The sequence below is a fragment of the Bubalus bubalis genome, chromosome X, assembly GCF_019923935.1.
Source record: "Bubalus bubalis isolate 160015118507 breed Murrah chromosome X, NDDB_SH_1, whole genome shotgun sequence".
In the NCBI taxonomy this organism is placed as follows: domain Eukaryota; kingdom Metazoa; phylum Chordata; class Mammalia; order Artiodactyla; family Bovidae; genus Bubalus; species Bubalus bubalis.
Genome location: NC_059181.1, coordinates 138,418,940 through 138,445,624, shown reverse-complemented (window position 1 = coordinate 138,445,624; position 26,685 = coordinate 138,418,940). Strand labels below are relative to the sequence as shown.

General features: G+C 45.8%; 1 protein-coding gene across 3 annotated transcripts in view; it reads right to left on the bottom strand.

The window, feature by feature from the left end:
- ARHGAP36 (Rho GTPase activating protein 36) overlaps positions 1 to 11,558 on the bottom strand; it is a 31,466-nt gene extending 19,908 nt beyond the window's left edge. For 2 of the 3 annotated variants that reach the window (XM_025276254.2, XM_025276258.3), the window contains exon 1: positions 11,474 to 11,558. In XM_025276254.2, coding sequence (XP_025132039.1) covers positions 11,474 to 11,531 — 58 coding nt within the window. In that variant the 5' untranslated portion in view covers positions 11,532 to 11,558. Of the gene's footprint in view, positions 1 to 2,626; positions 2,760 to 11,473 lie in introns of those variants that run through there. The other variant, XM_025276255.3, reaches the window with a different exon arrangement.
- Between the last annotated feature and the right edge of the window lie 15,127 nt (positions 11,559 to 26,685).

The following is a 26,685-nucleotide window of genomic DNA, read 5'->3' as shown; positions in this document are numbered from 1 at the left end:
GAATAGCATTCTATTTAAAAGCCACTGCTCTCCACCCCCACAGTGCCTGGGGTACTGCTATTGGACTCCTCTCTCTAGACCCTTAAGGATCCTGTGTACCCTTAAGTCTCGGTGTTTCCAAGGGATTCCACCCAGGGCCTCATTTGCCGCATGTATACAGCCTGTGCTCTAGCTGGCACTGTGCTAGGCACTGGCAAGGCGTAAGTTAAGAGAAGTTGTCCCTGGCATCCAGTGTGTGTTCACTACTGTTAAAAAAATAAAATAAGGTGGCAACTTGGAAAGGGGGAAAAGAATTCAGGGTGGGGTGGGAATGAATCAGGAAGTTCCTTTGAGAGGTGAGGTGATGGGCAGAGTTGTGGTGAATTGAAATGTCTTGTGCCTAGTGTATGACACCACTAAAATCACTGCTGTGGGTGTTTCCCTTCAACAAAGCACGTTGCTTAAGTACTTGAATGCTAATTGAACCCCTGTCCAGCCTCTGACTTAGAGGCATTATCTGGTGGCCGTATCTCCAGCCTCTGATCCCCCTCTTCCCTAATCTCCCAAAGCTTTATCTCTAGTGAGGGTGAGGGAGAGGGAATGGACATCCTTGGGATCTTAACTGGAATAAGCATTTTGCATGTATTTCCTCCTTCAAATTTCACAATCAGCCTGCAGCCTAAGCCAGGTAATCAACTGCAAAGTGGCAGAGTGGGGATTCGAACCGATACAGACTCTGAAGCTTGTGTACTTTGCACCGCCAGGCGCTTTACACAATGCGCCGCCTCAGGCGGAAGTCCTCTTCCTCCTCCTCGCCGACACCCGCGGTCCATCTCTACAGAAAGCAGGCAGGCGGAGGATAGGAGCCAGATGGTTATCTGGCCGCGGAGCATTTTGGAGTGACCTTTGTAGTTCGCTACAGTGGGAGGGAACCTCAGTTTCCCGCAATGGCTATGCTGCCCGAAGGGCAAAGCACCCTCGGCGACTCTACCGCCCCCTGCCGCCGGTAGCTCCCGGGCCGAGGCGGCTGTCCTTGGGAGGGCTTGTGTGCCAGAAAAAAGCTCACCGCCTGCCCAGGAGGGGTCGACGCTGGTGCTGGGCTGCAGACAGCCCTGCCAAATTTGGTGACCAAAGGTGCCCTACTATGTGTCCAACGCGGTGTCGGTGATTCCTAATAGCCATCGCCTTTTATGTGAAAATTAGTGGCTTTGCAAAATAGTGAGGTCTCTATTAAAAGACATCTTCAAACTAGATTAGAACGAATTTCGCAAAAAGCTTGTCTGCAGGTCCAAACTCCTTACTTCTTGAAACCAATAAAGCTTTCCACCCCCAACAGTTGCTCACTCTCCCTGGAGGGAGAGGAAGCAGCACCCCCGCCTTCCTCGCCCCCATCCCCACCCCCACCTCCACCCCCAGTCGCGAGGAGCTGGGGTCTAAGCAGCGATGGGATCTGGGAGGGGGGCTGCTGCGGGGAGGAGCCTCCGGCAGGGTCGACCAACGCAGAATCAGGGTCTCCGCGGAGCTCACGTGCCCTCCGCCAGCCGGCGGATTCCCCGGGCCTTCCAGTTTTCCCGGGTTCCGACTGGACCCCATCTGGACCCAACTCACTCACTCCCTTTGCTTGGGGATGGGGAACAGGCGGGTTAATGGGAACAACACCCCGGTCAAAGGGAAAAGAGCGTCTGTGCCCGCAGCGCCTCGCCGGCCCATCCCCCCTCCTTCCTTCCCCCTCCTCCCATCCTCGCCCCCTTCTCTTCCGCCCGGAGGGAAGGAGGGGGCGGGCTGTATGTGTATGTATGTATGCATGTACGCGTGTGTGTGCGCGCGCAAGTGCGGCTCGCCTGTGTGTGAGTTCCGTGTGTGGCTGGGTGTGGGATGTGTGTTGCATGCTTTAGTTCGAGTGCTGAGTGTGAAGTGTATTTGGTTTGAGCTCGGATGTGGAACGTGTGTTTGTGTGTGCACGTTTGTAGGTTGTACGTTTCTGCCTGGTTGTAGTGTGACTGTGTGGGTGCGGTCTGGATGTGGGTGTGTTCGATGTATGCTTCTGCCGGGGTCTGTGGTCGTGCTGTAGTGTATATGTGTATGCAGTGTGTGTATGTTTGTGTGCCCGTAGAAGCTTGTGTGCATGTTTGTTTGGTGTGTGTTTACCCTTAGCTGTGTTAGGTCAAGATGGGTTTACGGGCGGTGATTGTTGTGTGTAGTGTGTGTTCGTGAGCAAGGTGTCTTTATATGTGAGCTTACTTAAGGCGTGTGTGTTCAAAGGTTTGTGTCAGGGTGCACTGTGTGTGTGTGTTTGAGTGTGATGTGCTCTTGTGTGTGGTGGGGACGCATGCAGCCAAGGTCTGTGCTAGGGTGGAGGGCTGAAAACCCGGTGTGTGTGTCTTGGAGGGGGTCGCCGTGTGGTTTTACAGGTGTAGTGTGTGAGAGCATGGGGTTGTCTAAAGAGCCCAAGTGACTGTGTGCTTGGTGGTTTTTTTTTTTTTTAATTGGGGGTGGAGGGGGACTTTGCTCCAGAACTGGGACGAAGAAGGAGCTAGGGGCCCGCGACTTCGGCAGAGTCGCCTCGTGCCCGGAATTGCCGGGTCTGGGTCCGACGACCCCCACGCTGTGCGCACCAGGCCCCCCGGGGGGCTGGGTGTGAGCTTACCTGACTGCCTAGAGGAAAGAAGAGGAGGGCGTCGCCTGTGACTGGCCAGGTAGGGCGCCTAAGGCGCTGTGCAGGGGCTGGTGGGAATAAACTGGAAAGATTCTTAGTCACTGATCCCCTCCCCCATCCCCCAGGAGATCCCAATTCCTGCCCAGCAAAGCCCAGCTATTTGCTCAAGGCCTGGCTGTTTCACAGTTCTTTGGCTTTGTGTGGGCACATACGGTTGCCTGGAATCCCTTTCCCCCTGGGCCTTGTGACAAACTCCTACTTATTTTTTAAGAACTCACTTAGGAGTCACAAAACTTTCTCTGCTTTTCTGTAGCCCTCCCTCCCAGTTGAGGGCTCTTTGAGCCATCATAGTTGCTCTCTTCATACTTCTCATGATATCATCATACATAACTGCAATTATTTGTCTCTCCTTTTAAACTTTGGGCTCTTGTAGTAAATGCCTGGTATATGGTACAAATAATAATAGTCATCATGATCATTATGTTACCATTTATTAAGTACTTATTGTATACCAGGCATTGTGCATTGTCTGGAGTCTTCACAATGACCTCATGAGGTAATTAGAGCTATGACTTATCACTTTTTTGCACATCACACATCAAACTCTTGAGTAGTTAAGTAACTTCTCCAGGGTCACACAGCCAGTGGGAGGTAGAGGTAGTATTTGAATCCAGGTTTGCCAAGCTCCCTAAACCTTTCTTCTTTTCCAAGCAGCCTCACCAAGAATCCCTCATTTCTGCTAGGCATTGAGGTCTCTATCAAACAGTATCACTTCCCAACAAATTTTTCTTTTGAGCTTACTGACAGCACCAAGAGTGCTCAGCATGATTATTTTCTTTGTCTCTGAGACAGCTGATAGCTTCTCCACCATACTTGCTTTGTTGACACCTCAAAATCTTTAATTACTCTAGGCTCATAAGCACCTCACAGGCTCCAGTTCTGGGAGCTCTCCTTAGGCTGGTGCTGAAAGAAAGAGCAGAGAAGGAGCACTTTCTAGCCATAGGGTCAGGGGAATTGAGCATGGATGGGAATGGAGGTGAGGGGTCAGAATGGAGTAAGTGAATGATTTCACAGCTCCCCCTGACCCATTTTTATGGCACTACCACCAGAAATTGATATGTAGTAAATTTCAAGCAGACCAGTTATCTCCACATCAAACTACACACATAAAAATAAGCAGAGCCCCCCAGTAGATTTTTGAATGGACCCCCTTTTGTATTATTCATGTTTGGGGGGAGCACTGTGCCTATCTAGTGGGGTTTCTGCTGCTCTGATGCCTTCCAAGCAGCCTCATCTGAGAATTTCAAATTAAAACAATACATCGCATTTTTTTTTTTTGGAACACATTTATTGGGGGGAGGGGGGGTTGGCTCCATCACAGCTAAAGGGCTGCTGGAAGAACTGATTTCCAGCTCAGCCCCCCAGGGAACCAGCCTAGACTGCTGCAGAGAGGTCAGGGGGTGGATAGAGAGGGACAATTCAACAGTGGTGAGTCACTTTGCCACTTTTCAGGGGGAAAGCAGAAAGCAAGAAGCACGATTTAAATTGCCACTGTTATTATTGTGCCCTTTCAACTGGCACAAATGAGCCTGGTGTGCAGACGAGAAGCAGCTGTAACATCCATAAAGCTTCCCCGCCAGCTGGGCCTGGGTCAGCACCTCATCCTGGGTGGGCAAGAGAAGCATTGCCTAAACTACTACGTAGCCAGAAAGTGTTGTGTTTTGTTTTTGTTTTTAAGTGCAGTGGGGAAAGTGGTTCTAGAGAAGTCAAAGTCACACAGGGCACAGACTAGCTGAAGCCCCTTGCTGAAGTCTGTCCAGGAAGTTCATGCAAACTTTGGTGTCTTCCAGCATCTGGTCTCAGGCAGGTGACTTTCCTGCTGCTGCAGGGGCCAGTCTGATCCCTCCTCACCCTCCTCTGAATATAGCAAGTCCACTTCCACTTCCTCACTGCCATCCTGCAAGGCTTCTGCCTCCCACCCCTACACACAGACCACTCAACCACGGGACCACCTATGTAAATTCTGTTGTCTGAGTCCCACCTGAATTCGTGAAGACTGTCTGATTCACTCCAGTCCAGTACTCTTACCTGTGAAATGGGGGACAAACTTCACCTTTGAAGAAGCCGAAAGCTCCAAGGCTCTAACTCCAAAGATGCACTTCTAGGCTGCATAACCCACATAAATGGTGGGTTAGGAGGGGCTACCAGGACCCTTGTCAACATTGCCACCACCATGGGGTAGACACACACACACACACACACACGCACGCATGCACACACACTTCCCTTGGAGCTTAAAATCTCCACTATAAGTCTCTCTCTCTCTCTCTCTCTCTCTGGAGTTCATAACAGGAGGATTATACAGGGAATTGTAAAGGTGGAAAAAATGCTTTAACAAACTCCATTACTGCCAAATGTAAACAGAAATTTGCTTGTTTTCACCTTAAGAACCCATACGGGCAAGGCACCAAAATGGGAATTTTATCCAAAAGAAAGATCTTGGTTTTCCCAAGAAAATGTGAGTAAAACCTTTAAAGATAAGGACCTTCAGACAGCTTTGAGTTTGTATCCCAGCTCCATCACTTACTTGCTGTGTGATCTTGGGAAGGTTACTTCATCTCTCTGAACCTCAGTTTTCTCATCTGTAGTTTGGAGATGTTAACACCTGCCTTAGACATGCTCAGATGACTGAAGGAGGTAAAATATGGAAAGTGTCAGCCAGATGTCTAACACATCTAGTAAATGTTCAAGAAAAGGATAATTCCCTCTCTTGCTTAAGTTGCCCCCCACCCACATAGCCCAAAGTGTCCTAACTGGGGTGTTCAGGGACTGAAGCTGACTGACTAAGCTGCCAATTTTCCTCATTACTGGTGTGTCTGACACTTTTGAAATAGCCCCTCTTCTTTTAGGGTGATGTTGTGATCAGCCTAATGCAGCCCGGAAGAATTGGACCCTAAGTCCAATTCTCACTCTGCAGTTTCTCCTGGCAGTGTTAATGAGACCAAGGTTTCAGATGTATTATTCCATATAGGAAAGTTTCCAACTACCTGCTCAGCATCTAGACTTCCTCCCATCCCAGCTATGGACTGCACTCCCCAGCCCTCACATCAGAGCCAGTCTTGACCCCATCTCTTAAATGTGTGTCATTGTACCCCAGAGAAAGACAGGGTGAATATTCCCTGGATAAACTGCCCCCACGACTTCCGTTATGTTTTTTCTTTTGTTTTCTGAACTCTAACCTAGAAATTAGGAGAGGCTCCCAAGGCCACCCTTTTTCTAGCAGCCACCAACATTGCGGGGGGCGGGGAGTAGATGAGGGGAGAGATGATGTTTCTCTGAAATATACTTTGCAACACCTAAAATACTGTTCCAATTAGTTGTTATCTAACTGTTCGCAGTCAAAGGAAAATAAACCTACCCTTTGGTAAAGTATAAGAGAAGACCCCAATCGGTGCCCTTTCCTCTCTGATGCTATTGCCTCCCTCTAGAGACAAAAACAAGTCACTACAAGCTGAAGCTGCATTTGGGCAGAGTCAGGGTGGAGGTAGGAGTGCAGGTTAAGAAGTTGAGGGGAGGGGGTGGATATAATCCCATGGAGTGATAAAGAGGCTACAGAGTATTGAGATTTATGGCAGAAAAACTCTGAGCGGCCAGGCTCCAGGTGCTCTCAGTCTCTGGAACATGCCTTCAATTCCTCCCTCTTCTTCACCTCTCGTATTCATCCGGCATGCTACCCCTCCCAGACCCTAGACTCCACCATGTGAGATAATCTATTAGTGAGTCCCTCTGAGGATTTAGGAATTTAAGCTTTTCTCTATTTCCTATCCCTGTCTGCTTCTGAGGAGGTCCTGTAGCCCCTGCTTTGAAGAGGAAAGTGGGAGGGGTAACAGGGGTCAGCTACACCATACAGAGAATTGCTGGATCAGGAGAGAGGTCCCGGCCATTTAATAAGCATCACTGAGTGCAGGGACCTCCCGGTTACTGGGTAGCAGGTGCCTGTCCCGAGGAAGCTGTGTGGTTTTTCAAGAACTATATCTGAGACATGACAGTAGCTGCCAAGGCTCATCAAACACGCCATCTACCTACTTCTGCTGATACATGTGAGAACAGATGATACTGCCAGAAGGAAACAGAAATCGTTTCCTAGTGACTCAGAGCCCCAGCAATAAGAACACAGGTGCTGTTTGCATTGCATCTTTCCAGTTGAAATGTGCACCTTTTCATTGAAAGGAATCTATAAGTAATCAAGCAGATCAAAGACCAGAATTTGGACTCGGGGCAAGGAAACATCATCATCGTATTGACCACCTAGTAAATGTCTGCTTCTGTACCAGCATAGTAATGGAAGCTTTGCAAATGTTATTTCCTTTAATCTCATGCAGGCTTTGAAATCAGACCAAAAGGGGTTGTGGTCCTTGCTCAGCTATTGTGTGGCAGTGAGCAAGTTACTAAACCTCTCTGAGTTTTTGTTTTACAGTGAAGATGATAATACTTCAAAGAGTTGTTATGAAAGTTAAATGGGATCATTTGTGTAAGATGACTGGTACACAGCAAATATTTGGAGAAGGAATAAAACACATCTTTTGATACCTGAACCATAGAAGGCACTTAATAATGATATCGCCAATAACAATAATACAACTACTATTAAATAGTTATTAAAAATAATAACTATTATTATTTATAACTTGAAAATGTAGGCATTATTACATTACTTTAAGAGAGGTTAAGACACTTGCTCATTTCAAGACTGTGAAAGCAGGTCTGGAATTCAAGCCCATTCTGCCTTTTCCCACCCAGTATTAAGGGACATTTCATGATCATTGGGAAGATCACATTTGGCTGACCTGATTTAGTCATTACATTTAAACTAGAATTTGAAGAATATCCCTTAAACTATGTATAGTGGGATTCTAGATAATTATAATTATTATATGGACTATTGTATGGACTATATTATATGGACTATTGTATGGACTATTTGCATTCAACTAGCATTTTAAGAATCTCTTTAGTCCAGGTTCGATGCATGATACAGGATGCTTGGGGCTGGTGCACTGGGATGACCCAGAGGGATGGGATGGGGAGGGAAGTGGGAGGGGGGTTCAGGATGGGGAACATGTGTACACCCGTGGCGAATTCATGTTGATGTATGGCAAAACCAATACAATATTGTAAAGTAAAAAATATAAATAAAGAAGTTATGCTCCTCAAAAAAAAAAAGAATCTCTTTAAAATATAAGAGTAATTTAAGCACAAGCTCGATAAAAATTTTGGGAAACAGAAAAAATAACTATTATCCTATCAACCTAATAGGGTCTCTTACTTGACCTTGTTGCTGAATTTTCTTCCAGTCTTTTAAAAAATGCATATTTGACACATAAATCATACCATTTTCCATGTTGCTACATCTTTGCCATAAACAGCATTTTTATGGGTGTAGACTAGTCTAACAAGTGGAGATGTCATATATTTTACTGAACCATTCCCCTACAGTTGGACATTTAGGCTGTCTTGGTTGATAAGTTGAAAAAAGGAATGACGTTGCTTTCACTGTTGCCATCATCACCCTCAGGGACCTGGTATCCTGCTCCATCAATGCCCAATATGCTTTCTGTCATTTGATATTTAAGCTTGATGAATGTCAGCTCTACTGCTGGAGCCTGAGATACACTTGCAAGAGTATCATTTTCTGCCAGTTTTCATCACACAGATGCTGCATTTTATACTATGATGAGTAAAGTGTGGCCTAACCTAGGAACCTAAGCTCTGGAGTGTCACATTTTTTTTTCCTTTGGAGAAATGTCTTTTGAGGTGCAAACAAATGATTTTCAAAGGCACTTCAGGAAGTCTTGCCATTGGTGGATGGGGGTGCTAGTCCAATGCCATGATCAGGGAAGCAGGGTGTCTCATTGGAAAACTTGCCCCAGCTCTGGGAAGTAATCCTGTGCAGTGCAACCAGGCCTGGTCTCAGTGCAACGATTGGGTCCCATCCCCAAGAAAAGATCAAATTTGTATGTAAAGTGGGCCCTAGGGTCCCTTTAGCTTTAGAGTTTTGGCTGCTTTACAGAAGTCCAATTGTCTGAGGCTAAATCCAATGCCAGGAGTGAACTGGGGACAGAATTTCAAGTGGGTCAATTGTGCTGTCCCTTTCCCTGGGAAAGAAGCCCTTTCTGGGTCCCCATTCTTTCCATACCTAATTGATGCTTCTCCCAGATGTCTTCATATGGTCATCGATTGCCCGTTGCCACCCTCAAAAGATTGCTCTGACATACCAACAATGTCCCAAGCAAGAGGTGGTTGGGTGGGTAAAGGAACATTGAGAATGCTTCCCCTAGTCTTCCCAATCATCAGTCAGCTGCTCCCTCCCTGTGACTCCTGAGGATTTCTGGAAGGCATTTGAGAGGAGGCACCAAGGGCAGCTGGAGCCCTACAGAATATCAGTAGTTACCACAAAGTTACATTGACGTGAGTGAGTTCTTACCTGGTCAAAAAACTGTACCCCCAAACCAATTACTTATTTCAAAATGATGTTCTATGACTTAAGTGAGATCACATATGTAAAGGACTGAGGCTGGGGCCCAGCATCTGGGTAGTACTTCACATATATTAGCTGCTCTGTACAAGTAATAGAACTGGTGTAGGCAGTGGTGTACCCCACTGACATGTAGGGGGACAGGTCTTACCAGATTAGAAATGCAGTAGCAAATATATGTCAAACAACTATAGAATACAGACTCTGAAAAGAGCTTGAGTTTACTTTTTTCTTCAGGTGAAGAAAGTACTTCCAATATAAATTAGCAATTTGTGTGAACTATGTGGCATGTACAAGGGATTTGTGTGTGGCATGTGCATGTGTGATGTTCTATTGTGTGTGAAAAGTATGTGAAGTATGTGTGCTGGTGACATTGTAGGGGGGAATGCGTACATGTGTGTGTGTTTATGGCTATGTGTCTGTGTACCATGAGTGCGAACCTGGTCTTCCAACAGAGGGAAAGTCAACCATCCAGGACTATATTTACAGGGACACAGCTGGAAATCCTCTTTTGGCCAGGTCATTGGGCATTCAAAACTTGGAGCACGTTCAAAGAAGAGCAGCTAGATGTGGGTAGGAGCCTTGTAGCCGTGTCACGTGTTAAACGGATGAAGGAACTGGGGAGGTTTGGCCTGGATGAAAATAGGGGTGAGTGGGGGTGGGGAACGGAGAGGGTTGGCACTGTTCTCTTGGAAGGATCATGAAGGTCAGCACCAGAGCCAGAAAAAGAGATTTGGGTTCAGCTTAAGGAAAAACCTTCTAATTCTAATAGAAATGACTGTCTTTAGTTGGGAATGGGCTACTTGTGTGATACTGACCCTCTTCCCAATGGGGTTATTCATAAAGGAGACTTTATATCCTTGATCTCATTGGAATCACAGCTTTCAAGCCAGGCAGGGGTGGAATGGTTCATTCCATCCCCTTTTCAAAGGTAGGGTGTTTGAGCTGAAAGGCCTTAAAAGGCATCTTATAAAACTCCCTTATAATTATTTTTGTCTTCTATATACCAGGATCACATAAACTAGAAAAAAAAATACACAGAACAAAAAATGAAACTCTCCGTGTGTATGCAGATCTTTCTTTCTTTCTCAGAGAACGTGTGGCCTGCCAGCGACTGCACTTGAACTTGCTAAGCATGCTGCAGCCCCCTAGTAGTAGGTCAGAGTTCTGGGATGGTTCTCAGCAGGGTGCTCTGGCTGGCAAGGACTAAAAACAGTTTCTGCAGAATTAAACTGCCTAGGCCCCTCCCCTCCCTGTGAGGGGGCAGAGGAAAGAGGAGACAACCCCAGGTTTGGTCTATGGCTGGTGACCCATGACGCACTCTCACCAATATAGATTTTGGAGGTGGAGACTATGGAAAAACAGGTGGCAGTGGGGGCAGGTGGCAGCCTAGAGGGGGTGGGGCCTACCAAGGGAGAGTGAAGGACAGTGTGAGTGGGGGTCCTGGGAAATCTCAAACAGAAAATATAAGTCTCCTGAAACTTAAGGAGGAGAAAAAATAAATGAGTTTCCAAAATGTACTTTATAGAAGCAGTTCCCAGGAAAGGCCACCCACATAGCACACTAGCCCTGGGATCTTTTGTACACCTATGCCCTCAACTCCACAGGGATAGGGAAAGCAGCACTGATCTCAAAGCATCCATGGGAAGACCCAGGCTAAAGACCCCAGGCCTCTGCCATTGGGCAGTTTGGGGCAGTGGACAGTTGACAGAGCCTCTGCAGAAACAGATTGGCTGCCAACTCCTTGTGTGACCTTGGGCAGGCCTTTGCCATCTCTGGCCTTCAGTGTCACCATCTCTTAAATAAAGGGGCTGAATTTGATGATCCTAAGGGGCCCCTGTCGATATTCTGTAGTTGAGATTGGCACATGGGGGACAGGCTTCAAGGCAAAAGGATCCCCGCTCCCCCAATCCATCTTCAGGGTTCCCGGGCCCGAGCTGCCGGGCCGGGGACATTCATCCTGGGGCCTGTATGGCCCTTAGGTTTCGGGGCTCTTGGTCCTAAGTGTCTGGCCCCGACGCTCTAGCTGTCCCCGAGGACGGCTGAGCCAGCGACTCCGCCCCCGCGCTCGACCCGCGTCCCGCCGAGCCATTAGCGCGATTGCTCGCTGTTCCCGGCAAAGCCGGTGATTTATGCGGGGCCTCGACGGGGCAGTCCTTGAGCCAGGAACAATTAGCTAAAAGCCCTCGGGAAGGGAGGCGAAGGGGCAGCGATCCAAGCCCCAGGGCGCCCGGCCGGGGCGGCAGCCGGCGGCAGCCCCCGGCCGAGGACCCCAGACCCCCGACTCGGCGGGCCCCACTCACCACGGCGGGGGCGGGGCTCGAAGGCCGACGCGAAAAGGCAGTCCAGCATCCACGCCATGGCCCGCGCTCGGCGCCGCAGCCTCGCAGCCGGCGTCCGCGCCAGCCCCCGCGCCGGCGGCCCTAAGTAGCCCCCGGTGACCACGCCCTGAGCCGCACCCTGCACCCAGCGAAGAGTGTCTCGGTCACCGGACACCTCGGGCCTGTCACGAAAGGGGCAGGGCCTCAGGGGAGCCCCCCTCCCGCCGGAGGAGAGGCGGCTGATCCCACAGCCCCTTCCCCCACGCGGAGGGAGGCCGAAATCCAGCTCCTGTCCCGGGAAGCCCCGACTCTGAGGGCAGGACCCTGCCCCTATCCCGGGGAGCCCCGAGTCTGAGGGGAGACGCCATCTCAGCCCTGGTGAGCCCCGAAGCTGAGAGGGAAGGGAGGCCTTGCCCCCAGAAGCCCCAATCGGGTGCGTAAAAGCGAGCCTGTCCCCCAGAAGCTGGTATTTGAGGGCCAGATAGTGCACCTGCCTCTGGGAGCTCAGATCTGAGGGTAAGATTGTATCCCTGCCCGAAAACCCCCAAGTTTTAGCGGACACATCCTCGCCGCCTTTGGGAGGAGGCCCAGTCTAGGCGGGAAGTGGTGTCTGCCTTAGGAGCCCTGAACAGGATGGGGAGGCCTGGCCTCCACCCCTGGGGACCCCCTTGTCTTAGAGGAGGCATCACCTCAGCCGTGAATAACTCCGGATCTGATTTGTGATGTCACAGCTCTGTTCTCCAGGACCAAGAATGTAGGAGCCCCAAAGTTGAGAGTACTTTTACTGTTCCTGCCCTGTGGATCCCTCGGGCAAGTGGGAGATGCTTTCCTGTCTGGGATTGTTAGTTTTGAGGGGGTTGGTCCCCAACCGAGACAAAAGAACATGGCATCAAGTGTGTATGAATATGGGATGTCCATCAGTTGCCGCTAACTTACGGATTCCACCGCCTACGCTTTTGCTCAGGGCACTGACATAGGAGGGGCACCAACATTTATTTTTAGAAAGAATTCGATATTTGATATTTCAATGGGGGGTGGTACTGTGTTAGATTTCATTGCACTTCTTTTATGGCTTTGGTTTTTTAAATTTTAAATGCATATGGGGGCACATACCATAATAGGTTCAGTGTTTGGGAGCCCCTGGTGCTAGTAAACTAGTCCTACCCCCAAATCCTGGGGTAGAAGCAGCCACCGGGGATGGACCATTTGGGGCAAGAAGGGCTTCTGAGAGAAATTTCCTTTTCTATACCTGTTCAGCCTCATATTAATTTCTCACCCAGTTCTCCATTGGCAGTTGTATAAACCTGACTCTGTGCCTTGTTTTTCTGTACTGGGAAAACGGGGCTCTGTCGATAAAATGCTAGTGAGGAGGTAGAAAGGAATATGAAAAATTCTCTTCCAACAGCTCGATTGTAGGCTTGAGGAGTGGAAGCTGCAATCAAAGGTCCTTTGGGGAGAGCAGTTATTACATTTGCTTTGCTAACCACTGATATTAGCATTAATGCAGCAAAAGGGGTGCATAAAATGGAAAAATCGTCTGTACTTCACCATGCAATTCTTGGTAAAGCAGAGCTGTAGTCCGAGTTTAAAGGGTTTCCACTCATTTCCCTTCCTTTCCGGGAAACATGGTACCTCTCTGCCTTTATACCAATTTCTAAATCATTTCCAATTTCTCTGTTTTCTAAAAGCAATCAGAGTCAACAAATATTCACCAGACCTGCTCTTTTACCAATTTCTGCTGTACAAATACCCAGTCATCCAAGCCAAACAAGTCTGACATCTAGAAATGTCCAGTTTCAGGCTCTGGTTACTGAAATCTCTGCCTTACCTCTTCCCTTGAGCATATATACCACTAGCTTTTGTGATGGTCTCAATGGGTTTCTTTTTTTTCCCTGCTGAATGAGATTTTATGTGTGGGGAGGGGGTCCTATAAGGGCTGCCTGCCCAATCCAATCCAATGGGCTTCAGTAACTGAAGTTTCTCTCCTTCTAAAATAGCTCTACCTGAAGTACAGACTCATGACCACTATCCCTTGTGGTGATGTAGTAAAGGAACAAAGCTAAGCATGCTCACAGGCCTAGACTGGAAGCCCGACTGTGCTATGTACTGGCTCTGTAACCTTAGGAAGATATTTTACCTCTCTGAGGCTTAGTTTTCCTCATCTGTAAAATGGGGATGTTAATAGTTGTGAACAAACTCTTGGCAAACCAAAGCCTACTCATTTGGAAAAAAGAAAAGGGAAAATATGGAGTTCAGAATTCTCAAAAAATTTTAACAGTCAAGTTAGCAGTTTTCCCCAACTCCTTTTGCTTTGACCCATGTCCTCTGCCACTTAATTACTTAGTGTTGTTTCCTTTGAAAATATTTACCCTTAACTAAATGTCACATAATAGGGGAATGTGTTTATCCATCAATCCATCCATTCTTTCAACAAATATTTATTAAATGTCCTTCGTGTGCAAGATATTGAACTGTGGATATAATGTTGATTAACTCAATGAATTATCATGCAATTATTTTTAAGTGTATAGTTTGGAAGCCTATATGATAACTTGAAAAAAATCATTTATGATTATTTTAAGTGAAAAATAATCAAAATGCAAAATGTATGCACACTATTATATAAACAGTACAAATTAATAATAAACTTATACATAAAAAAATGTTAACAGGAAACACACCAGAATCTTAGTAGTGACTCTTATTTAAGCAATGCAATTATGGGCAATTTTGAACTGTTTTATTATTTCCATATTTTAGAATTTTCTAAATTTTCTGTAATAAATGTATATCATTTTCTGGAGTTAGCAAATACCACTTATAGGAAAAAAAAAAAACTATAACTTTGTCTGCTGAATAAAGAAAGAGGTTGGGTAAGGGAAAGACTGGGGCCTTTACGCTGGGATTGTGCTCTTAGTACAGGGCTCTGGACCTGGCTGCGGTGACTCAGAAAAATCTGAAACTTGGTCTGTGAGTAAAATACAGAACTCCCCTCCTGTGCAGGACCACAGAACCCATATGGTATCTCCTTTCCAAGAATGCAGAGGTTCATAAGACCCCAGTTGAGCAGCCAAGAACCTGCCAGCTTGGACCTGCAACCCCTCACCCCAGGGTATTCAAGGTGTATTGGGTATAATTGCCCTCACCCTGATAGTTTAAGGCTTAAAGCCTAACAACTTGCTGCCTCATAAGGTTGTCTCATTTCAATTCCAATTAAAAACCAAGCACCCTGCTCCTAACTTAGGTCATTGTTTGCTGTGTAGGAAAAAAAATACACTAGCTAAGAAGGCACAATGATGAAATCAAACTGGAGTCTCACTGACTATGAAAAGAAAGGTTTCCTATCTTTTGGCACCCAGGCAAACAGTTTGCTATTTAAACAAGATTCCAAGCATCAAAGGCCTGTAAACCTTGTCATGGATCAGCGTTTTTTGAAGTATGGTCCATTGGACCAGCTGCATGAGAATCACTTGCTGTGCTATAAATGAAGATCCCCTGCTCCCACTCCAGATTTTCTTATTTACTCTGGATAAATACCCAGAGAATATCTGGGCATGGGGACCAGGAAACAGCATTTGAGCTCAGCTTGGGGGCTCCTGTACCCAATACAGTTAGAGAAACTCTAATACAGAGGAAAGAACAGTTTCCCTGAAAACCTTCCACCACTGTCTCTTCCCATTGCACTCCAACTACAAGGAACCCTGGGACAGCCCTATGGAGAACTTGATCACTTTAACCTCACTCCACTTTCTTTGGGTATATGGGTAAATATGTAGCATGAGAAATTGAACAAATCTCAAAACTTGACTCCTGATAGGATCTAGTGGTACTCAAAATGAACCTTCACTTGGATTGTCTAAGAATCCTGTGTATGTTGATATAGCCTTTTTTCAGTCAGGTTATCTCATTTGGACTCCCTGCTTGGGGTCCTTATGTGAGGCAAGAGGCAGTGGAGGCACTGTGGAAAGAGTATGGCATTTAAAGCTAAAATATCAGGAGTGAGGTTGGGCATTTTGACTGACTGGCTGAATGGATGCTTCAAGTATGTCTGCTTCGCAACCTGAGCCCCAGGCTCCTCCTCTATGAAATGGGGATCCCCGTCCCCCCGCCCACTTTCCCAGCTGGTCAGTATGAAGGTCTCTGCAATTTCAGAAGTGAGATAACAAAAGTAACTACTCCCAGATCCATGGAAGGAAGTGGGAAATTAGCAAACCTGCCTCCCCACAACCCCTTTTGAGGAGTCCTATCAGAAGGTCCACATGGTTTGTATAGGGTCCTATGTGTCCTCTAAATGGGGCTAGAAGCCTTAGGACCTCAAGATTTTGCCTCCCTACTTATCTATTTGGGAAGGGTTTACCTGAACTTATGGTGAACACATAGTAAAATCATGGGGGACCATTTGAGACCTCTCTGAGTCTCAGAAAGGCATGGGTGTCCTCATTTTTTAAGTGGAGTTTTACAAGGAAAACTTGAAGTTCCTTTGCAGCTACTTAGCATTCCTAGGATACACTGCTTCTACAGCACTTTATTTTTTCCTATAGCTCTATTACTTCCAAGCATTTCATATCACCAAAGCCTGACAAGGTCCTGGCACCATCTTTGTGAGGCAGAAATAGGAGAAAATTATTCCCATTTTTTAAGTTAGAAAAGCTGAGGCAAAAGACAAGTAAGTAACTAGCCTGCAGTCACCCGGCAGGGGAAAGATGAGCTGAGACTAGCCCCGAGATCTCTTACTCCCCACCCATTCTCTTCTAGTGCCCCTCCACAGATCCCAGGAGCTGTCTGTCAGTGTGCTGACACCACTCAAGAAGATGCAAGCTTCATCCTGACACCAGGGAGACAGAGCTACGATTACGCTTCAGTCCCCAAGGAGGCAGAGAAATTGCTTTTAGTTGACAAGTGCATCTCCCACACACATACCCCTCTGGTTGAATGAAAAGATAAAATCAAGTTAAAAATCCCAAATGCTCACTTAATTTTGTAAAGCATTTTGCTCTTTGAGCTAAAGGTAGGCAGGATGATAGAATTTTGAAGTCTAGAAGTCTCGACAGGGTGGGGCAGAATAGTAGGAATTAAGGGGGAGCACAGAAAAAAAAAGTCAGAAGAAAAAGTAGAGAGATGATTATTTAGTTTGTGCCATAATCAATAAGAGAAAATGGAGCTATCTGAAAAAAGAACTAGAAAGAACTGGGTGTGTGTGTTTTTATGCCTTTGAAAAACTGCAAAAGATGTGAGCCACTGAGATTTCCATTATAAATGAAAATTTTGTGGCTTTCAGTAATAAGAGTTTGGGGGCTGAGCAGGGGGACTGTCAACTTTGTGTGTCACCAGGGAAATTAATCTCTTGGTCTTTACTAGCTCTGAAGGTCATTTCTGTAAATCTGCTTCTGCTAAGTCGCTGCAGTCATGTCTGACTCTGTGCGACCCCATAGACGGCAGCCCACCAGGCTCCGCCTTCCCTGGGATTCTCCAGGCAAGAACACTGGAGTGGGTTGCCATTTCCTTCTCCAGTGCATGAAAGTGAAAAGTGAAAGTGAAGTCGCTCAGTCGTGTCCGACTCTTAGCGACCCCATGGACTGCAGCCTACGAGGCTCCTCTGTCCATGGGATTTTCCAGGCATGAGTACTGGAGTGGGGTGCCATCGCCTTCTCCTTTCTGTAAATCATTCGCCCTTAAATGTTTAAGTGTGGCAGCTCCCCATGGGTCCTGAATCTGTTTCCACATCTAAGCCTCATATAGCTTGGGAGATTGGCAGGACAGAGATTAGCACAATCCCCATTTTATAGATGAAGAAAGTGAATGCCAGGAAAGGGAAGTGACTTGCTCAAAGGCATTCTGCCTTTGGGACCACTGTTTGTGCCTCTTTCTCTTGTATTTAGCTCCTTCTCACACCACCTGTATGCAGACTTCAATCTGGTCTTTAGACCTCATATACTTCTTTTTTAAAAATATTTATTTTTAATTGATTGCTTTACAATATTGGCTTGATTTCTGTCGTACATCAACATGAATTAATCATAGGGGTACATATGTGCCCTCCCTCTTGAATCTCCCTCACACCCCCTGCCTATTCCCGCCCCTCTAAGGTTATTACAGAGCCCCAGTTTGACTTCCCTGAGTCTAGACCTCATATACTTCTTGACTGCCTTTGGACTTTATATAGAGACTGAAGATGTTCCCCTAACTGAGCATTGTAGGGCCCTTAAAAAGCTTTCCAGTAAAGGACACTCTTGTTCTTAGGAGTTATGGGCTGAAGTATCTGCAAGTGAAGTGTCATAATGTCTATAATATAGGAGATGGGGGTGGGGAAGGAAAGAGAGAGAAGGGAGAGTATGCAAATTATTAATGAGGGTATGTACAAATATTTGTGTCATTCTTTCAATGATACAGTATGGTAAAGAATTTGAAAATATAAACTTGGAGAAAATCTATCCAAACCAGGTAGTCCCCCTACCTGCCTATGCTAAAATCTAGGAGGTCAATGGCATATCCCTTTTCACAGGGAATCCTTCGGAATGGCCCAGCCCCAAGTCCAGACCTAGCTCAGTATGCAAATTTGCAACTTGCATACTCTCCCTTCTCTCTCTCTCCTTCCCCACCCCTGTCTCCTATATTATAGACATTATGACACTTCACTTGCAGATACTTCAGCCCATAACTCCTAAGAACAAGAGTGTCCTTTACTGGCGGGACAAACTGGACCCATGACTGGTTTTGATGTCTTAGATGGCGCTTGGGTGGTGGGAAAGTGACTGCATGTACTGAATGGGTGTTTGGCATGAGGGCTTTTGTGGCAGTGTAGCTAAGTGGAAGTCCTAGAGAATCGGAGCTTGATTTTTTTCCAGAAAAGAGTTTGCTTGTTTTTTAAATTTCAGGGTTCGTTTATCAGAGCTGGAAGTGTCATTAGAGATAATCTAGTCCAACCTCTTCACATGCCAGGGAGGACACTGAGATCCAGGGAGGGAGAGTGACTTACCCAACATCGCCCAGCAAATTAATGGCTGAAATGGAGCTAGAAGCCATGTGTCCAGCTTCCTTGTTCCCAGCTCGGTCCATGACATCGCACTGTCATCTCCCCTTGGATTCGTGGGCTCTTGATAGGTCATCTGCCCATCCCAGGGCTTGCCCTCTTCAGACCTGCATGGAACTTGGGGATTTGCAGTCAGCGACAGTCCCTGCCGCTGGAAGCAGAGCCAGGCGCCTGAAGATGGCACCTGTCACATCCCATTGGAATGAATGACCTCCCTCTGAAAGCGAAATGGGCCTGGTGGAATCTGGGAGTGGCACCTTGAGAGCAGGTGGGCCAGGCCTGTGTGGCTGGTGTGCCATGGACATTAACAGCAGAGGAGGTCATGGATCTGTCCTGAGAACTGTTTGCTGGGGAGTCTTCCACCTCTCTCAGCCCCCAAGTGGTTTATTATTTTGGGGGCAGCCACTCTAGTTCACTGGTTTAGCTTTCATTGCCCCTGAGGGGGCAGGGTGGGGGCGGGGTTGGCCTGCCGCTTCCTCTGCTCTGTCAGCTCATGGGATTGGTTCATCAGACAGCTTAGCTAGACCCTCATGAGCCTGTCGGGATTAATGGCATTTGACTGTAAATCATGAGAAATCACATCAGTAGCTGCTGGTGGAGGTGGATGGAGGAAGCAGAAAGAGGGCACTGGAGAAGGGAGAAGGGAAAACAGTAAAAGGGGAGGGAAGAAAAGGTGGAAGGAGAAGGGCAGAGGAAAATTCGATGAAGGAGTTCTCTTGCACACCAACCACTGACATTTTTGAGGCTGTAGCTTCTCTCCCTTTTAATCACCTTTGTTAATTGCCATTTGTCAACACAAGTAAGTCTTTCTCTGCTATAACTTAATCTTGGGGCAACTCACGTCTTAAACAGGGACTCAAGGCTAAATCCAGAGGCCAGTCTTCCTTAGCTAGTGAGTTGTCTGTCCTTCTCCTCTGCATTCCTACACCCCAGGCACTGTGGGGGCTGGTATGTGAACACTAGAACTGGCCTCAGAACTAAAGATGCTAAAATGTGAAAGTGAACATGTTAGGTGCTCAGTCATGTCCAATTCTTTGCTACTCCATGGACTGTAGCCCGCCAGGCTCCTCAGTCCATGGGATTCTCCAGGCAAGAATACTGGAGTGGGTTGCTGTTCCCTTCTCCAGGAGATCTTCCTGACGCAAGGATCGAATCCGGGTCTCCCACATTGCAGGCAGATTCTTTACCACCGACTGAGCCATCAGTGGACAATTAGATTGCTTCCATGTCTTGGCTTTGTGAATAGTGCTGCTGTGAACATTGGGGTGCATGTATCTATTTGAATTAGAGCTTTCATCTTTTTCAGCTATGTGCCCAGGTTACCTATGGTTATCAAAGGGAAAATGGGGAGGGATAAGTTGGGAGTATGGGATTAACAGATGCAAACTACCATATATAAAATAAACAACAAGGATTTACTGTATAGCATAGGGAACTATATCTTATAATAAACCATAGTAGAAATGAAACGAAAAAATTATATACATATGTGTGTGTATGTGTGTAGATGTATGAATCACTTTGCTGTACACTTGAAACTAACACAATGCTGTAAATCAACTATGCTTTTAAAAAAGAAAGTCCCTCTTACCTTAGCTGTATCTCCCATGTCTCGGAATTTTGCCTGCTTGATAGCCGTCTCATAATAACCTTCTTATTGACCTTCTCTTTCCTTATGGGCTTCTTCCCATAGCCCACAAAGATATTTAAACTCCCCTATATGACAGCAAGCCTTCTTCCAGCTATCATCCAGTCTTCATTTTCTCAGCCTTATTCCTTAGCACCTTCACAGAGGTCTATGGACTTTCTCTCCTTACTTCTCAGCATACCCATTCCTCAGTCCACAGCAAGATAGTAACTGCTCTGTCTCCACACACACACACACACACTCTACTGAGACTCCTCTCACCGAAGCTGAGTCACCGATGACTTTTGGGAGGTCTAATCCAAAGGGACACATAAGTGTAGTCACTCAGTTGTGTCTGACTCTTTGTGACCCCATGGACTGTAGCCCACCAGGCTCCTCTATCCATGGAATGGGACACATATGTATCCTATTTTTATTTGGCTTCTCTGTGGAATGCCCATATAGCATTCACATGTTACTGTGAACATAAACATGTTCACATTTATGTAGCATAAATTGTGAATCCCTCTGTATTTACTGAAACCCTGTCTTCCCTTGGCTCTGAGGATGCTGTGCTATAGTAGTGCCCTTATCCATGACTTCTCCTGGCTCTGCCTTCTCCCCTGGTACCCCAAAGGGGAGTATCTTTCAAGGTCCTGTCCTTAATGCTCTGTTCTTGTGTGGAGGGGCTCACCTACTTTGTTTGCTCTGTTATCTCTGTATCACTTACAGGACCTGAAACAGTGTCCAGTGTATAGAAGACACTTAATTAATGTTTACCTAATTGACTAACATTTGTTAATTACATAGGTCTGGTACGTAACAAATGTTCCATAAAGCATGTTATTGGGGTCTTACAGTTTACAAACATTTCCTGTATACTTACTTGACTTCACCCTTATAATAACCTGGTGAGGTTAATTCTTTATTATTCACATTTTTATAAAAGAAAGAAGGGGAATGGAGCCAATATTTGTCTTCTGTCTATTCTGTGCCAAGTGCTTTATAAACATTTGAATTTAATCTTTACAACAGCCCTGTGACTTACATGTTCTTAAGCCACATTTTACAGATGGGAAAACTGAAGTTCAGAGAGGTACCCAAGATCACAAAGAGTATATAATTTACCTCCTCTGCTCTTTCATTGTTCTGTGCATTTGATCATACCAAATTTAGTGAGCAATACTGGGGAGGCATATAAAAGGTATCACAGAATGATATTATAATTATTGTTTACATAGAAGTTTTCTTTTTGAGTTTGCATTCCTATGAAATGTAATGTCAAGCATGAAAAGAACTGAAGAGGAAAATAAAAGCCTTGTATTTCCAAACACCCCTTGCCTTTCCCACTGCGTGTTATAATAATTGGAATTGATTATTGAGTGCTTCCCGTGTGCCTGGCATTATGCTCAGTGCTTTACGTGTGTGCTTTCATTTGATCCTCACCATCACCCTGTGTGGTCTGGGCTACTGTTACACCCCAATTTATACATGAAGTAATTGCACCTCATAGGAGTTAAGTAACTTGTTCAGGGACCCCCTAGTTCATTTTCGAGATAACTGAAATTTTAAGTCAGGTTGCTCTGACTCCAAAGTTAGTATTCTCTCAGTACCGCTAGGCTGTCTTTCCAAGAGGATAGGGAAACCAAGGCTCAGAGAGACTAAGTGAGGTCAAGTCTCCTATCTTATATTTTTCCACTGCTTGCGTCCCTTTGTTGAAGGGACTGCTTTGTATTGTCAGTAATCTTTATACATCTATGGTCTGTCTCCTCAGCCACATTGTCAGCTCCGCCAAAACTTCTCTAGGTCCCCCCACAGAGGGTTCTCATGAAATACTTGTCAATTGAGAAGCGGGGAGCTCGCCTCAGTTGAGAGAATTATTAATAAACCATCAGGCTTTGACAAAGCCCTTCTCATCACCAAAGGAGTTGAGCCCTTGGTGCTCAGGAGATGTATCGATTCCTGCCCTTCCCTCAGCTTGAAGTCCAGAGCCCACACTCTCCGCCTCCGCATGGCATCCATTCTCCAGGGAGCCTCAGTAGCGTCAGAATCATTTCGATGAAGGCTGAATTACGTGTGTGACTCTGGGAGGAGGAGGTCCGAGACAAGGAGAAGAATGAGGGCCGTTTCTCACCATTTGAGATGATGTGTCAACCTCTAGCAGCCACACTCCACAGAACAAACCCTAAAGATTGATTGTTACTGTTATTATTGAGAGTATTAATAATCTTTCCTACATTTGTGCAGTGAAATTCCATTTATACAGAAGGGTCCTGCACAAGATCTCATTAGTTTTAAGTGTGTAGTGGCCTTCCACAAAGCCTTTATGACTTCAGTATTCCTCAAAGAAACAAGTCCTCCATCCTGCTTTGGAGGACGGGACCTCCCCAGGGAAGTTGACAGCTGAGACCCCAAGAAGGGGAACATTAGCCAGTTGGAATTGATCCTGGGGAGCAACACACTACTGAGACATGCTTAGTGGTGATCCCCAGCCTCCTTCCCCTTCTTCGCCTGTTTCCCGAGCCAGCCAGTCCTTCCAGCCCAAGCAGAATCTCAGCTCCTCAGAATTCATCCTTCTAGGTCCCTTCCCCCATCAGTGGCCTCAGGGACACCTCTGCAGAAGCTGGCTCATCAATTATCTCTTCCCCTCCCCCAGACCAGTTTTCTCGTGCCTTTGTGTGAGTTCACTTGGTGCCCTGCAAAGAGACAGGCAGTAGTAGCAATCATAGCTAACACTCCGGGAGCTTTTACTATGAGCCAGGCACTATATTAAGCACTTTACATGCATAATCTCTCTTCATCTTCATAACGGTACTATGCGGAAGGTTTATTAGGATCCCCATTTTTATAGAAGAGAAAACTGAAGTTCCAAGTAAGTAAGAGGTCAGCCCCTAGGTCACACAGCTAGTCAATGCAGAGCCAGGATTCACACCCAGGCCTGTCTGACAGTATTCTGTCTCTCAGTGTAGGCTTCCATTTCCCAGATAGATGAGATCCAGAGATCAGGAGGTCATCTTACATTCCCAGGAAAGAATCTCAGAAAGTCAGAAAAATAGTTTCCTTTCCATTTCTGCCAGTAACGAGCTAGATGACTCTGGGTGAGTCGCTTAAAAGCCCCTGCTTCTAAATTCGTAAGCAGGGTCCATAGTGTGTCAGATTCCAACATGATAAGCTAGGGAAGGTTAATCGCCTCCAAATCTTTAAAGTTTTAAAGCACCATGCAAATCCAAGCGTTCCATATGATAATCCTTAACATTATTATTCCAGCCTATTCATGTACCAATGAACTTGGGATAGAGTCCTGGCTCTGCCCCTGGATTCTGGTGCCATTTAAGTACCAAGACAAATGGTCTCAGGGAGTCGAGGGTGATCCATTATCTGGATATGGATTATTTCTCAGGAGTAAATCGTTAGCCCTGTCAGGCGGCTGATGAATTTTCCCATTGCACCTGGGGGCTCATCGCTCTGCATGGGATGTGCAGGGAATGCCAGCAGCAGCTGGAGTCGCAGTGTGACTCTGCAGACGGGTCCTGGGGTGGGGAACGGGCTTAGGTTCCAAGGAGCAGCGACAACTCCACCCACCGTAAGTAGGAAGACGGATAATGAACCCCACCTACCCACAGCCCTGTTCAGAACAGAAAAAGATAACTTATTCTCTCTCCTGATGCTTAAAGCATGTTTGGAGAAGACAGAGCCCAAAAGAGACTGACAGATTCATACTTAAGAACCTATTGATAGAAGAATGGGCAGCAGGGAGGGAGGTTCAGGATGGGGGGACATGTGTATACCTATGGCTGGTTCATATTGATGTATGGCAGAAACCATCACACTATTGTAATTATCCTCCAATTAAATAAATAAATTCTTAAAAAACTAAAAAAAAGTTCAAATAACAAAAAAAAAAGAAATAAAAGATGGAGATAAAAAGAGAGAGAGGGAGAGGAAGAGAAAATGAAAACAGATTTAAAAACAAAAAAAAGGCACAGGGAATAAGAGGAATAGAGTAAAATGAGAAATTCAGAAAGAGGAGCTAAGAGGAAAGGGAGAAAGAAAGAAAAACAGCAGCTCCCCCAAAGAGAAAAAAGATAAACAGAAAATGAAATGAAAGTGTTTTCTAAGGAAAATATATGGAGAAAGCTAAATCTAGTAAGAAACAGGAAGAGGAGAAAGGAGAAATAAAGTAGAAAAAATGAGAAAAGGGTATAAAGAAATAGAAAAGTAGAACAAGAAGAGATAGAGTGAAAGAAAAGGGGATGGGAGAAGGAGGGGGGAGGGGAAAAACAGATGAAGGAAGGAGAGAAACATAGAAGAAGAGATTGAGGTCTTAAAATGCACAGGAAATATCTTTTGGTTTTGTATTTCCTATTTGCATCTTTTCGCTTTTCCTTTGTGGCACAGGCGATTTTAATGTGATGACTCAGAACATCAGAGTCACCAGGTTTCCCTCCTAGCTCCAAAAGCTCTCTTCCACTTCTACCATTAGTCATTCTTGTGGGGTAACGCATTGAAAGCAGAACCAGAAAGGTAGGGACAATTAATTTACCAAAATAAAAGTCACAGATACGGAGTGCTGAACACACAGAAGAGCACGTGCATATACAAACACACACACGTCTGCAAAATCGGGCAAACACATTGACACATTCTGAGGCAAGCAGCTGCACAGGTGCTGAAAGACTTGAGACGTAGGCAGGGACCGACCCAAGCAGACAGGTGTCAGCAGAGTCAACCTGAACACAAGGATGGGCACCAGCAGAAACCGACAGGACCTAGATACACTCCTGTGAAAGGTGACACAGAGGCACAGAAAAAGATGGACATACAACCAGACAGCTGCAGAAGCAGACACCAGGCAGGGTGGGAGGAGGAAGGGCCGCTTTAGCTCTGATCTTCCTCTCCTCTCTTTGCCTTTGTGAAATGTCCTAATAAAAGGCATTTACTCCCTGTATCTCCCCCCACCTCAGGATTTTCCTCTGGGCATTGTGACTATGGGTAGCAGTGTGTTTTATTTAAAGAAACTCACTCCTGCTAATGAATCTGTTCTGTTAGTTACTGCGCCATCCTTCCCAAGGAGCAGATGTCCCTAACTGTATCTAAAAGGCCCTTTCATATATGATATTAACGGGGAGGGAGGTGGGAGGGGGGTTCAGGATGGGGAACACGTATACACCTGTGGCGGATTCATGTTGATGTATGGCAAAACCAATACAATATTGTAAAGTAATTAGCCTCCAATTAAAATAAATAAATTTATATATTTTTAAAAAAGGCCCCTTCAGGCATGAGTTTAAATAGTGGAATATCAGGACCTGTGGCTAAGACAAATTCGGAGTCTGTCTTGAATCTTACTTCAAAACTAGGACTCCCCCCCCCCCCGCCCCCACACCAGTATTCCCTGATCCTTTTTAACCTCATTGGATTTTCCTTTTCTCCTCTGCAGTTTGAAGCAAATGAGAGGGGGAGGTCAAGCAACAAGAACTAATACCCGCACTTCCACTTGAATGAGAGGAACACCATAAAATTTCATGGGATAAAAAGTGTTTCCCACAAAGGAAAAGTTTGAAAATCTCAGGATTAAACAGGGCCAGATGAGTTCTAAGGGTCCCTCCAGCTCTGACATTCTAGGATTCTATGACTAAGAGCTAATTCGTTCAAATCTAAACCCCCAGTAATTGGACAAAACTTGATTGAATTTTCTGAGCAAATATGGCATCACTGTCTGTCCCAATAAATACTCAGCCATGGCCCCAGTTTATTGATTGTGTGCAGTATCAGTATCTTGGTGCAGTTTCTGACACTGACTAGTAGACCTGTAATGATATGAAACGTGCAGGCTCAAGATGCCCTCCCGGGAAAAGCACAGATGGTTGTTGGTGTGTTCATCTGACTCACGCTAAGGAAAATATATGGAGACTTGTATCACAAAATTGTATCACACAGACTGCACCACCTCCTCTGGACAGTCCTGGGCACCTGGAGGGCTGTGACAACTGCCTTTGAATGGGGCATAATGCTTGAGTTGGTAGATTAAGTTGGTTTAGAAGCTCTGAGAGAGTGTAGCCAACTGATCACAGAAAGAACCTAAGTGAATGGGGCTTCTTTCTGCTGCTCTGCCTCGATGATGGAAAGTATCCCTTGGCACCTGTCTCACCCTTCAATTGTTCGTTCATTCTACGATTACTGCTTTCTCTGTGCTGAGCTCTGTGCTACATCTAGGGATGTAGATGTGAACAAGATACAATCAACTCTCTCTCAAATATCTTATTTATGAACCAGAATTAATTATGGTACAATCGGAAGGGGCCAGTATATGTGCTAAACCCAAGCAATATTGATGCTGCTCAACATCAACAAACTTTGGCTATGGATAAATATTTATAAGAAGAAATAATTTGGTAGCACTATTACACTATATGCATGCTTTTAATTATTCCCAATGGCAAAACTGGTGAATGAGACCTTTTTTTGTATGCTGTATTCAAGATGCATAGAACTCTTGTAATTAGTTCAGGTAAAATAACCTGATTGTTTTCTAAG